This window comes from Pseudomyrmex gracilis, unplaced genomic scaffold (genome assembly GCF_002006095.1).
Source record: "Pseudomyrmex gracilis isolate BER0280 unplaced genomic scaffold, ASM200609v1 scaffold_2, whole genome shotgun sequence".
Lineage (NCBI taxonomy): Eukaryota > Metazoa > Arthropoda > Insecta > Hymenoptera > Formicidae > Pseudomyrmex > Pseudomyrmex gracilis.
This window is the reverse complement of record NW_018020586.1, coordinates 728,932-740,604: the sequence shown is the minus strand read 5'-3', so window position 1 is coordinate 740,604 and position 11,673 is coordinate 728,932. Positions and strand designations below refer to the sequence as shown.

At 38.6% G+C, this 11,673-nt stretch overlaps 6 protein-coding genes across 19 annotated transcripts in view; 3 read left to right on the top strand and 3 right to left on the bottom strand.

Moving 5' to 3' along the window:
• Nucleotides 1-498, bottom strand: part of LOC109854228 (poly(U)-specific endoribonuclease homolog) — a 3,532-nt gene extending 3,034 nt beyond the window's left edge. For 3 of the 6 annotated variants that reach the window (XM_020427114.1, XM_020427121.1, XM_020427138.1), the window contains exons 1-2: nucleotides 399-498; nucleotides 1-284 (exon numbers count right to left, since the gene is read on the bottom strand). In XM_020427114.1, the coding sequence (XP_020282703.1) occupies nucleotides 1-284; nucleotides 399-450 (336 nt within the window). In that variant the 5' untranslated portion in view covers nucleotides 451-498. The remainder of the gene's footprint in view (nucleotides 285-398) is intronic. The other 3 variants (XM_020427129.1, XM_020427152.1, XM_020427146.1) reach the window with 2 other exon arrangements.
• On the top strand, nucleotides 220-7,449 carry LOC109854189 (protein pigeon). Of its 7 annotated transcripts, none has more exons than XM_020427079.1 (12): nucleotides 220-299; nucleotides 371-500; nucleotides 2,988-3,239; nucleotides 3,324-3,469; nucleotides 3,540-3,861; nucleotides 3,957-4,213; nucleotides 4,452-5,608; nucleotides 5,842-6,177; nucleotides 6,270-6,484; nucleotides 6,556-6,765; nucleotides 6,844-6,915; nucleotides 7,006-7,449. In XM_020427079.1, exons 3-12 carry the CDS (start codon nucleotides 3,182-3,184, stop codon nucleotides 7,074-7,076), a joined length of 2,844 nt encoding a protein of 947 aa, XP_020282668.1. In that variant the 5' UTR covers nucleotides 220-299; nucleotides 371-500; nucleotides 2,988-3,181; the 3' UTR covers nucleotides 7,077-7,449. The 7 variants fall into 7 exon arrangements, with proteins under 7 accessions (XP_020282668.1, XP_020282659.1, XP_020282651.1 ...); XM_020427070.1 differs by having other exon boundaries at nucleotides 2,978-3,239; XM_020427062.1 differs by lacking the exons at nucleotides 220-299; nucleotides 371-500 and adding an exon at nucleotides 2,716-2,764 and having other exon boundaries at nucleotides 2,978-3,239.
• LOC109854290 (glyoxalase domain-containing protein 4) lies at nucleotides 1,028-2,876 on the bottom strand. 2 transcript variants are annotated; one of them, XM_020427220.1, is made up of 7 exons: nucleotides 2,789-2,876; nucleotides 2,486-2,602; nucleotides 2,352-2,401; nucleotides 2,000-2,268; nucleotides 1,710-1,865; nucleotides 1,430-1,605; nucleotides 1,028-1,190 (listed from the first exon to the last, which is right to left on the bottom strand). In XM_020427220.1, the coding sequence occupies exons 2-7, from the start codon at nucleotides 2,573-2,575 to the stop codon at nucleotides 1,071-1,073; spliced, it is 861 nt and encodes a 286-aa protein (XP_020282809.1). In that variant the 5' UTR covers nucleotides 2,576-2,602; nucleotides 2,789-2,876; the 3' UTR covers nucleotides 1,028-1,070. The 2 variants fall into 2 exon arrangements, with proteins under 2 accessions (XP_020282809.1, XP_020282801.1); XM_020427212.1 differs by lacking the exon at nucleotides 2,789-2,876 and having other exon boundaries at nucleotides 2,486-2,676.
• Nucleotides 7,450-7,729: 280 nt separating the features above from the next.
• Nucleotides 7,730-8,551, top strand: LOC109854308. Of its 2 annotated transcripts, none has more exons than XM_020427245.1 (2): nucleotides 7,730-7,866; nucleotides 7,933-8,551. In XM_020427245.1, exon 2 carries the CDS (start codon nucleotides 7,973-7,975, stop codon nucleotides 8,279-8,281), a length of 309 nt encoding a protein of 102 aa, XP_020282834.1. In that variant the 5' UTR covers nucleotides 7,730-7,866; nucleotides 7,933-7,972; the 3' UTR covers nucleotides 8,282-8,551. The 2 variants fall into 2 exon arrangements, with proteins under 2 accessions (XP_020282834.1, XP_020282844.1); XM_020427255.1 differs by having other exon boundaries at nucleotides 7,731-7,825.
• A 95-nt stretch (nucleotides 8,552-8,646) lies between these two features.
• Nucleotides 8,647-9,821, bottom strand: LOC109854283 (histone-lysine N-methyltransferase SETMAR-like). The gene has a single exon (XM_020427201.1). It carries the CDS (start codon nucleotides 9,753-9,755, stop codon nucleotides 8,712-8,714), a length of 1,044 nt encoding a protein of 347 aa, XP_020282790.1. The 5' UTR covers nucleotides 9,756-9,821; the 3' UTR covers nucleotides 8,647-8,711.
• A 233-nt stretch (nucleotides 9,822-10,054) lies between these two features.
• On the top strand, nucleotides 10,055-11,442 carry LOC109854300 (calcium load-activated calcium channel). Its single transcript, XM_020427234.1, has 4 exons — nucleotides 10,055-10,459; nucleotides 10,565-10,642; nucleotides 10,741-11,060; nucleotides 11,139-11,442. Exons 1-4 carry the CDS (start codon nucleotides 10,399-10,401, stop codon nucleotides 11,229-11,231), a joined length of 552 nt encoding a protein of 183 aa, XP_020282823.1. The 5' UTR covers nucleotides 10,055-10,398; the 3' UTR covers nucleotides 11,232-11,442.
• The last annotated feature ends 231 nt before the right edge of the window (nucleotides 11,443-11,673 follow it).

Below are 11,673 nucleotides of genomic sequence, written 5' to 3'. Positions count from 1 at the left end.
TCCAGTCGGATGTGATCCCGTCGTGTGGCCGCCTGACGAAGTTCCGTATCCAGTCGGATGTGATCCCGTCGTGTGGCCGCCTGACGAAGTTCCGTGTCCGAAAGAACCCGTCGAGTGTCCACCTGAGGAACTTCCAGAGCTTGAACTAGAGGTATGTCTTGACGAAGAATATCCGCCTGAGGAAGACGACGACCCTCGTGACGACGAGCCTCGTGACGACGAGCCTCGTGACGACGAGCTTCGTGACGAACCTCTGGAAGAGAATCTTCCTGCGTTCACATGATCTGAAAACAAAGCGGGTTTGTGTTTTTTTTTTTTACAATACATATGTATATAAAAGATAATACGTAGTAAAAAATAATATTTTTAGTCTAGGTACATAATGCGTTATCACTTACGCGTCGTCAGTAGCGACAGAAGGAAGAGAAGCAACAAAATTCGGATTTTCATCGCTTTGTAACAGTATTTCACGATAGTTTATAGAAGACTGACGACTTTCGGTGAGCATATGCTGCGTTAAATATAAACGTTGTTTTGTATTTATCAACGTTCTTATCTTAATATGTATATATTTTGATATTTGAACCGCATATTCTCTTTTCCCGGAACGATACCAAAGCGAAAGACGCTTATGTTAGTGACCTTTTGACCTCTTACTGACACAATCACTTTCGATACGATTAAACGCTGATATACTGAGTAGTCATAAAATTTACTATCATAATTAAATAGCAACACTGTTTCTATGAAAATTCCTTTTTCTACGAAAGATCAAATCTCTTCTACATAGGGTTTTCCAAACTACGTTAAACGTTTGATATCGGATTTTTATTAATAACGTGATAATAAATACAACATGCGTCATAACAAAAATTTCATTTTTTGTACAATTTGTTGTAAATACATGTTTTGTAAAAACATCTTTTATATTTACATATATAATTTCAGATATTACTTAAGTATCTCTTTGCAGTTTGTGGTTTTTAATTGCAATTGTTTTTTTTTTTTTTTTTTTTTTTTTTTTTTTTTTTTTTTTAGAATAATACTGAAATATGGAAAAAACGATTTTTTTATGCGTTATCTGACGCTTCTTTTTTAATGTATCTGTCCAAAATTGCTTCACTCGGATAGTCCGGGACTGACAGTTCTCTAAATCCCTCGTCGTCCACGAAGCAAATCTCATGCCCGTCCTGAAAACAATCACAATTATCAAACCGTGATAAAAGAGTTTATATAACTAGCACAACACAGGCGCGCGCTAAGTATCTAAATAAAATTATCAAAGATACTTTTATCTAGATAAGATAATATTATCTTATCTATTATAATATTATTATCGTATAATATTATAATCGTATTTTTTTATAAAATACGATAATCGATAGGATGCGTTTTTTTTTTTTTTTTGACAAGTATTGCAGATACTTACTGGGTCAGCAAGAATGATAACTCTTACAGAAGCCTTTCCCGGTGTGTCTAAAGTTATAAGATCAGTTAGGATTTTATTTCCGCTTTCTTTGATGAGTTTTTGAATTGTAGGTTGCTCCGCGTGTGGCACGGAAAAAGCAATACGTCCATATGCTTTTGCGTGATTAACTTCAGTGCCTAAAATACACAATTGACACGAATAACAAATAATATAGCGTCTGAATAGTAACATAGAGAGTTAAATGAGAAATTAAAATACAGCAGTAATATGCAAATCTCACCGATATCTTCAAATTCGAGCTTAGCTTGATCCTCACTGTAGCCCATTAGTACGCTTTTATCATTCTGATCAAATATCTTTAATCCCAAGATATCCTTCCAATAAGCAATAGTACGTTGAAGATTGGAGCTGGATAGAGTAACTTTTTCTACAGGATCTATTTAAAGTATCAATATAGAAAAAAAAAAACCAGTTTTAATATAATATTGCATAAAATTTTCTTTTCAGATTTGGAACCTTGAATATTTTTAAACCATCATGTTATATTCTATTAGCTATATTTTGAATTACCACTGCCAACAGGTTCTTTTTGTTCATTGATAATATGATATTTATATCCACCGGGTGCCTGCATCACAAATTTTCCATTCTCTTCCTGTACAGGCCACTTGTTAGCACGTGCTCTTTCAATCACGTCTTTCGAACGAATTGTGATAGCTTTGAAATCATTTCCCATTTCATATTCCTTAATTCCGTAGTTGTATGTTAATTCAATCACAAAATGTGTGTCCTCAGGACCGTATCCTATCATCGTTTTGCTCCATCGATTTGCATAAGGACTGAAAAAAACGGTGTTTAAAAACATATTTCAAGTGGTAAACAAATTACGTTACCAACTTATGACTAATAACGGATTACTCACCCATTGCACGCAGCTTCACATCCGTCTGCAAATTCCTCATGTCTCAGCACCTGCGTAGAAACAAATCGATATCTTGTGATTGACACAAAATTATGAAAAAAAAAAGAAAATATTTGACAAATAGAAACCATTACCTTCATTCCAAGAATCTCGCGATAAAATTTGACTGTTAATGCTCGATCGGGTATTTTGAATACAAAATGCAACGCACGTCCCGTGGCCATGTTTCTCAGATCTTTGTTGGATTTGTCCTTTCAGTGTTTCAATATATAAGTAAAAATGTGCAATTAAAGACTGGGAAGTGTTGAGAGAGAGAAGAAGAGGTTTATCTGTACATGTATATTATCTAGTGGGGGAGATGAAGAGAGAGAGAGAGAGAGAGAGAAAGAGTAAACAGGCATTGGCGTAGGAGTGTAAGTTGATCAGAAGTATATTACTAATTTCAAAAAATGGAGCAATGTTCACACTCTCGTTTCTCTTCTGCAACGAACTGCATATTCATCAGCTGTTTTATTATCTTCTAATATCTCGTAGGTTTTTACAAAAAAAATAGCTTGTGTACTACTCTATTTGCACCTAACCTAACCTAACCTAATCTATTTTTTCAAGTAAAACGTGAATTTTAGCTTTTTACAGGACTACGCCCATTGGTGTTACTACGCATGAGCAGAATTTGATAATCACTGGAGCAGAACGTGAGCAGAGAGAGCAGACGACAACATCGACCAAAAACATCAAAGTATGTGACATATGCGTTTGACGTTTGTTAGTGGACCAAAAAGTAAACTGCAAAGTGGGCATTTAATCGAAAATTTGTTTCTGCAATAAATATGATAGAGAATCTCGCGGCGAAGTTATGTTTACTTTTATCGGAAAGTGCTAATGCAGGTATGTATAATCATTAAAAATTTGTCAAGATATCAATGTATAAAAAAATCTTTTAGATAAATATTTTGAGATTTATCTTGCGAGATTTTTCAGCGGAACAATGGAAGTTATTTGGACAAGAAAAAGATGGATCCATACTTATTGGTTGGGTGGAGGAATCCAAAAATAACAATGCATTTGTGTCTCGTACAGTAGTAGGTCGCTATGATCAGATTAACAACAAATTACAGGTGGGTATTGCAAAGATAAACTTTTCTCTTCTCGCACTGAATGAGTTGAATATCGCACACGTTGATTTAGATATTGCATCGCTTTTCGGAAGTGCTGAACATTGTTCAGGCTACAGTGAATCAGAGCCATACTTTGCTCGGATATGTGACAAAGCAAAAGCATTCTGTTGATGCGGCAGATTGTTCTGAAAATCAATCTCCAAATGATGACAATGCTGCGAGTGAATGTTACAAGGAGCTTTACAGAGTGTTCATTGTTGAGTTAACAACTGATGAGGCCAAAGTCCACAATTTAGAAATAGAAAGATCTAAGCAAGTTCGTATACAATTTTTATACAGGGAAAAGGAACAACTCAGTGCAGACAAGTTTCTGGTGCTGATACATCACGAATGTAAGAAAATTTACGGATCTATATATTATTAAATTTGATTTAAATATATTTTACTTTTGTGATTGACAGTTTTTCTGTTACATATTTTGTTTAAGGCGTGCTGACATACACTGTTCAGTTTGATACATCAACAAACAAGTCGAGATCGATAAAGGAACTGAAATCCGAAGTACTTGTAAAAACATTTATATGGGCTCAATGGGACATGATCAATCAAGTTCTCTATCATATACATCATCGACGGATTCCTGCAAGTGTGGTCACCGAACATGACGATGAAAACAATTCCAGATCGATAAAACCGACACTCAGCGGACTACAGTTTCACGATGATTTACCTCATGAAACAGTGGTAGGTATTGTTCATCAATTAAGAATTGTCTGTCCCTATTCTTTGATAAATAACAAATATGTAATCTGTCGGAGCTTTTGATTTGTAACATGTATCACTAACGTTTTTACAAAAAGCGAGAGTTGATTAACACTCGGGCTGTAATTAATTTAGTACATCTAACATGTTTGTGCTAATTTCAACTTCGTAGTGCGAAATGCATGAGACAGCGTAACACGTGTGTATTGTATCTTTTTAGCTGAATATCCCATTAAACTTACCGTTACTGTCGCCATCCTCTAGTTGTGGGACTTACGAAGACGATGTAATACCCCTGCGAGTCCACGACTGTTCCTTAGATCTCATAGTGGTGTCGGACTCCAAGGGAATGGTTTGCGTTTGTCATTACTATCTCTATCGACCGGTACAACCGCCGCAGCATGTGCTCAACTCCCTGAACGAGTCCAATACGGTGCACTTCGCGTATTCGGTGACACTGTTGCACCACAGTTGTGTGATTCATTGCGTTATACCGGGTATATTGTGGTCGCGCGCCAAACTGATGAGACCGACCTTCGCGATCTACGAAGGCCATCATATGATCGTGTTTGTTCCGGGACTGTTCGCACATCTTCTCGAAATTGGTGTAAACCACGAGCCCTGCTGCCACATACTGTGTGGTCCGCCGCCGTCGGTTCCGTCTCGCGATTCTTACCTGGTGCCGCTATTCGATTTGGACAACTCTAACAAGGGAACGAGAAAGAATTCCCATCCAGATAGCAAGACCAGTTGTTCGGATGGAAATAGTTTGTTCGCAAATTCCAGTATACTGACGATAGATTTGCCTACTTTGGATCTCGTGCGACTGACGATTTCTCCGGACTTCCTCGTGGAAGTCTTTCGCAAGGAGACCTCGGTCGAGATTCGTTTGGGGATACTTCACTATTTTCTCTGTCACAAAAACGACATGGAAATTATTGCGGAGTTAATGTCCGTCGTCGCGGAGAAGCCGCGCTCGTTGGACATACCGCGTTTTATGCAAGAGATTCTCATAGGCAGCTCGTACGCATTGGTGCAAAAGAACCTTCTCGCGGATACCGTTCCTCTGCTCTCCCTGTTGCCCGTGACCACCATAGGGGATTACATGACGTTCGACATAAAGATGAACGAGTTGGATATCACGCTGAGTCACGAGAAACTGTGGAACACATCGGTAATGTTGCTCTCGCCGCAGCAGAGACTCGTTCCGTATCGTAGCGATCTGTGGACCAGATTGTGGGATCAGCTGAGCAAAAACGGCGGTGATAAGTTGAGATTCAAGCCAAGCCACATTGCGGAGAAGCTGCTCGTTTCGTTAGCTTGTTATCAACCCGAAGCGTTGTCGAGATGCAGCACTCCGATGTCTCCGAGCGGAGGGTAACGGCATTTTGTACTCTAACTTTTGTGTGTATCCGATCACCAATTGCATGTGTATGTTAATACAAAAGTAATTCGGACTGTTTATGCTACTTGCTTTTGTAATAATATTTTCCTAGAAAATTAAAACATTTTGCTTATTCAATTTATTTACAAAAACTCTGTGTTCATATTTTTTCTTACACTAACTATTACTAATTTGTGTACATCAACAATGAACGATGATATTACAGATTTGTTGCAGTACCGTTCGGTGACTTCATGGGTAATCGAAATATCAAAATGGACTCGGGCTTGCCGTTTAACGAGACGGAAAGCTGCACCGCCTCGAAGCAGGAACACATTGTGTCGGTCAATTTGCGCGAGCTATCTATGTATCTTTTGAAGAACGGCACGCACACAACGTCGACTATGCACACACGAGGATCTTGCACCCCGTTACACGTTCACGCCATGGCCACGAGATACGTCGCCGCGCAATTGGAAGCTTCGCGTATGTTGTGTCAGATACTTTGCAGAGCGGCTGGTGTCGATCCGAGAATTGAGCAAGATCGTGGCTTCGGTTTGATGTAAGACAACATTCTTTTTTAACGCAACTTTCAGATAAAACTTTCACGTATTTCATTTTTGTATTCGAGTGTAACTCTTACAATTTTTGCAGAGATCAGTTGGATGAGACAAGACGATGGCTGTTGTTCATGCTTCTGCAGCGATACCGATATTCCATAGAGAGCATCGCTTTTCCGGCGCCGCAAGGATTTGCGTCGTTCTTTACGTATCTCGGCTATCGCACTGTTCAGTACCCGATGTTTCTCCAATACGTCGAACGTTCAGTATTTGAGCTTCAAGTCGATGTTACCAAGAAAATTCTAACTGGTACATACATACATGTCTCTTTATATTAAAACAAAAATCCTCTGCAAATGTACTGATGATTTTCTATGCAGATATAAGTGATACGAAGGAAACTGTCATTCAGAAGTTGAAGTTACTGTCCTTCTTGCCAAGATCTCGCGCGAAGAGACTTTTGAATCAGTGGCTGCATCCGGTTAGTTTCATGCTGCGAGCCAGAGAACACGCCGCCAATATTCTGTGCGGTGAAATATCTCAGAATCGAATCGGCAGTCGGACTCTGCAACATCGTAATCATCACAATAGTAAGCGGAATACATACGCACAAGTAAATTTTCGAGGAACGTAAATTTACTTGACGACACACGTGAATTCTCTTCCAGGTTTGGCAGCGTTTCCCTCTGCAGACCGTCTATCGCCATTGGATACGTTTTTGGATTTACTTACTGCGAAAGGTGACAATTGTGACATTTACAACAAGGCTCAGTTTTCTTGTCAGTTTTCACGCTTTGTTGATAAATCAATTTGTTGTTTTTTTTTTACAGCTAGTCTTACGGAACTGGATTTTGGACTGTTGATAGAAGCAACAGTAACATCTACGGAAGACTTTCTCTAAGAAATTATTAGAAATTTGATGTCATACCTGAAGTGACCATATTCACATGATATACTATATTTCTTAAACCATTGTGATTTAAAGCTTCCATATTTATTTATATAACTTAATTCCATAGATAAGAAAAGATAATTGTGAAGGGCACGTGAAATTACAAAAGTTATCATAGTTTATATATTTAAGAATCTCCAAAGAGTAGCAAGTGCCATTGAAAGCTGTTTAGTTACCAGATGTAATTAACAAATTTAATGTGTTTTATGTACACAATTTGTATAATTGTTTAATATGATTTTACATCATATTTAAACCATGGAGTGCAATATTAATATAAGTAGACAAATATATAATTTAACAAACCTATAAGGAAACAACCTTTGTGCTGTATTTTATTTGATGATTTTTTTAGAACGAGAGGAAGCCAGCCAATGTTTTTCACTTTTGTTTGAATTTTCTTATTTGCGACAGAAACGCTAAAATCATAGCAAAGTTCACCAAACTTAACATTAGTTTTCTCTGATTGGTTAAATTTAAATCCAATTTCAGTCGGTATTGATGAGCGAATCCTGTGCATCTAGCAACGCTCGTTCAATACACAGGCTTTCAAATGCTTCGAAAGTGTTGGAAGCATTTGAAAGTTGCAAGCAGACCGTGTTGTATATTTACTTTTGGCACATAACCTTCACCGCTCACAGCTGATGTAGACAACAATCGTACGCGACGATTAAGAGTAAAAGAAGAAGCTAAGACGAGCAAGTTTTGTGTTTCAAATTTTCTTCTTTGTTTGAATCTCGTGAGTTTTTATACGTATTATATTTTTGTCACATACAATTATATAAATTTATATTTAAAATTACAGATTTGTGTGTGTGTGTGTGTGTAACTAACACGGCGTCATCATGACCGACGTTGCTTTGACGAGCGAACAGAAAAAGTTCTTGGAAGAGTGCGAGGAGGAGTTTAAAGATCGTTACACGGAGAAGGACGACGCTTTTATGAAGATCAAGCTGCAAGAATCGACGAAGCCACCGATCGTCAATCCTTGGTACACCAAACACAGCAGACCGGAGTGGTCACACAGAGATCAAAGTTACGACAGACGTAATCGTCATTGGGATCGACGTAACATTGAGAGACGCGAAAGGAACGAGAGGATTGAACGACACGGCGGCAAACACTTCATGCATCATCGGCAAAGAATGTATTGATACATAAGTGATGTGACACAGTAAATCATCATTTTCTTAACACGTATAAAGTTTATCCTCAAAGATTTATATTTTATAACATCAATATCATACTCTTATAACATCAGTACTCTCTTATGTAAGTCCTATTTTTTATACATTATTTCGTTTAATTACTAAACTATATATAGTCGTATAATTCATTATCAAACTATAGTCTCGTATGTGTGTGTACATATACAAATTTTCCTTACGTGCTAAAAAGTATAATAATAACATTTGTGCAATTTACTCTTTGTATATTTCTTCAAGTTTTCTTAAATTTTTCCACGTAAAACTAATTTGTTTCTATTTCTAGTGTCTGAAAATAATTTGTAAAATAGATACGTACACAGGCGTGATTGCGTGATAAGTACCTGAAACAAAACGATCTATTGAGTTGAAATGTATTTTATTTGTCAATGTAGTCGCCTCTCGCCTCGATACACTTCGACCAGCGCTTCTCGAGAGCACTGATGCCACTTTGGTAAAACGATTTCTCGAGCTCTTCGAAATATACGTTTACGGCATCGATGACCTCGTGATTGCTCGAAAATCTCTTTCCGCCGAGCCATTTGTTGAGATTCGGAAATAAGTGAAACTCGCACGGGGCCAGATCTGGCGAATAAGACGGATGAGGCAGCAATTCGAAACCCAACTCGTAAATCTTGGCCATTACGACGGGCAAGGTGCGAGCTGACGCATTCTGATGAAAAAGCACCTCGTTCGTCGCCAAATCCGGTCGTTTCGCTTCGATCTCGTCGCTTAAACGTTGCAACAAGTTCGCATAATACTCGCCGGTGATGATTTTTCCTTTCTCGAAGTAGTCGACGAAAATGATTCCACGCGCGTCCCAAAACACAGTCGCTATCACCTTGCTATTACCGGTCGATGGAATCATTTTCGCTTTCTTCGGTGCCGGCTGATCGGTTTCTGTCCACTGTTCTTTGACGTCGGGTGTGTAGTGATGAACCCAGGTCTCGCCAACCGTTACGAATCGGCTTAGGAAGTCTTTCGGATTACGCTTGTAACGTTGCAAGCACTCGGTTGACACGTCCATTCGACGTTGTTTCTGATCCAACGTGAGCAACCGCGGCACCCACTGTGTGCACAGCTTCTTCATGTTCAAGTGTTCGTGCAAGATGTTGTGCACACGTTCGGACGAGATGTCCACTATCTCTGCTATATCGCGCAGCTTCAATCGGCAGTCGTCCATAACGATTTTGTGAATCTTTTGAATCATCGCCGGGGTCGTAACTTTGTTCGGACGTCCGCTTCGGTGCGCGTCTTCGCAGCTCGTCCGACCGCGTTTGAAGTCGGTTACCCATGTGTGGACCGTGCTTATCGAGGGAGACGAGTTGCCGAGAACCGCGTTCAGTTTGGATTTGATCTGCGTGACCGTTTTTCCCTTCAAAACGTAGAATTTGATGACAGCACGTATCTCGGTTCTTTCCATGTTTTTATTTTTAACATTAAAAAAAATCAGACCGATCACAGCGTGTACCTTGACGAGCTGTCAGACACTGCGCGCGATAACGAGACGGTGTTCGACATTTGTTCCTCTGAATGATGAAACTTTGTCAACAAAACAATGCGACGCTATTATCGCTATCTCGGTGGTGCGTCGGGCGCTTATCTCAATCGCCGCTCATATATTTATATACCGCGATATATTTTATATATTAATTTATGCATTTTTTTTCGAGCGAGACGAGAATACCGGCGGGTGACAAACGCGTAAACGCGGGGAGCCCAACCTAACCTGTGAGGAAAAATCGACAAGTGTCTCTCGACGAGACCTTGAAACACAGAAAATTTATATTTGGTACATGTGCGAGTCCGTGACACATTCGGTGCGCGATACACGGCGCGTTGTTTTATTACACCAAATTGCAAAGCTCTCGTTAATTAATTTATTCCGCTAGCTTCGATCTCACTTGTGTTACGCGATATTTTGTCTCAAGCCAAAGAAAAAGAAGTAGCTCGCAGCAAAACACCGATTTTTATTTTTGGTTAAGTTCTCGTAATGTGATAAATTTGCAAACTCACGAGAAGAGCGATTTTTTGAAAAACTGCATGCGTTTAAAAACCTGGCAAACATGTGGGCGGACACTATTCTAATTTTGTTTATCAGCATATGCACGGCGTTATTGGGCGAAGGTAAGACGGCAGAGAGAATATTTCGCTGATCGCAATTTAACGAGACCAGCGGATAGCTCGTGAGTTAATCAATTTGAAATGTATTTTATGTTGCATGAGTTACAGGATTGACATGGTTAATGGTGTACAGAACCGAAAAGTATCAGAAGTTAAAGGCCGAGGTTGAGAAACAGAGTAAAAAATGTAAGTTTCTCCAAAACAAAAATCTTGTTGGAATTAAGAATGTATGTATGTTCGAGATCTGATGTTCAATTTGTCTAAAATATTTGCCCATTTGTTAGTGGAGAAGAGAAAAGAAGCGCATGGCGATTCGTTGGATAAGCAGCAAAAGAAAAAAATCGAACGAGAGGAGGAAAGATTGAAGAATAACAATCGAGATCTGTCCCTCGTGAAAATGAAGTCGATGTTCGCCATTGGATTTGCGTTCACGGCACTTTTGAGCATGTTCAACAACATATTTGACGGACGAGTTGTCGCCAGATTGCCGTTTGTTCCCATCAGTTGGATACAGGGTCTGTCGCACAGAAACTTGCCGGGCAACGATTACACGGAATGCTCCTTCATATTTTTGTACATATTATGTACCATGAGTATCAGACAGGTACTTGATCCGGTTGTTTAATCGCACAAACTGTGCACTGAGACATTTATTATACATGTAGATACTTCTGATTTTTAGAACATACAGAAAATGCTCGGTTTCGCACCATCCAGAACGGCGAGCAAGCAGAGTGGCAGCATCTTCGGACCTCCACCTCAACAATTTAAATAAACAAATCACGTCATTGTAGATATGTACACTTCCTGCTCAATTATGAACATGTTTACTTATATTTAATTGATCTTTACAAACTTTTATCCAAATACCTTGTATCTTACATTGCATTCTCTGTTTTTAAAAGACATTTCCAGATTTTCAACACATGTGCGTGTGTATCTTTTTCCTACTACTTAAATATAAAATATATATATATACACACATATATATATATGTTATATTGAAATACGTGATATATCTCTTCCTTATTCCTTATTTACAATTGTCCTCTAATTTATTTTTTAAATAATATGTAATAAAAGGAAAATTGAAGGCACACTTCACTTCAATATCTGTAAAATATCTCAAATATATTCATCGTTATTATTAAATTATGTATAAAGTAAAGAATGTGAAATGTGCATCGTAATATTACGTAAGTTTTATGTGATGGTGA

What these genes read in the sequence shown, in the direction of transcription:
- LOC109854290 (XM_020427220.1), bottom strand. Translation starts at nt 2,575, where the DNA reads ATGGCCACGGGACGTGCGTTGCATTTTGTATTCAAAATACCCGATCGA. An exon ending in GCTCGAATTTGAAGATATCG is followed by an intron (nt 1,606 to 1,709) that starts GTGAGATTTGCA and finishes TGTGTATTTTAG; the next exon opens with GCACTGAAGTTAATCACGCA. An exon ending in TTATCATTCTTGCTGACCCA is followed by an intron (nt 1,191 to 1,429) that starts GTAAGTATCTGC and finishes GATTGTTTTCAG; the next exon opens with GACGGGCATGAGATTTGCTT.
- LOC109854189 (XM_020427079.1), top strand. Translation starts at nt 3,182, where the DNA reads ATGATAGAGAATCTCGCGGCGAAGTTATGTTTACTTTTATCGGAAAGT. An exon ending in AGATTAACAACAAATTACAG is followed by an intron (nt 3,470 to 3,539) that starts GTGGGTATTGCA and finishes ACGTTGATTTAG; the next exon opens with ATATTGCATCGCTTTTCGGA. An exon ending in TACCAAGAAAATTCTAACTG is followed by an intron (nt 6,485 to 6,555) that starts GTACATACATAC and finishes TTTTCTATGCAG; the next exon opens with ATATAAGTGATACGAAGGAA.
- LOC109854308 (XM_020427245.1), top strand. Translation starts at nt 7,973, where the DNA reads ATGACCGACGTTGCTTTGACGAGCGAACAGAAAAAGTTCTTGGAAGAG.
- LOC109854283 (XM_020427201.1), bottom strand. Translation starts at nt 9,755, where the DNA reads ATGGAAAGAACCGAGATACGTGCTGTCATCAAATTCTACGTTTTGAAG.
- LOC109854300 (XM_020427234.1), top strand. Translation starts at nt 10,399, where the DNA reads ATGTGGGCGGACACTATTCTAATTTTGTTTATCAGCATATGCACGGCG. An exon ending in CACGGCGTTATTGGGCGAAG is followed by an intron (nt 10,460 to 10,564) that starts GTAAGACGGCAG and finishes CATGAGTTACAG; the next exon opens with GATTGACATGGTTAATGGTG. An exon ending in GTACCATGAGTATCAGACAG is followed by an intron (nt 11,061 to 11,138) that starts GTACTTGATCCG and finishes TCTGATTTTTAG; the next exon opens with AACATACAGAAAATGCTCGG.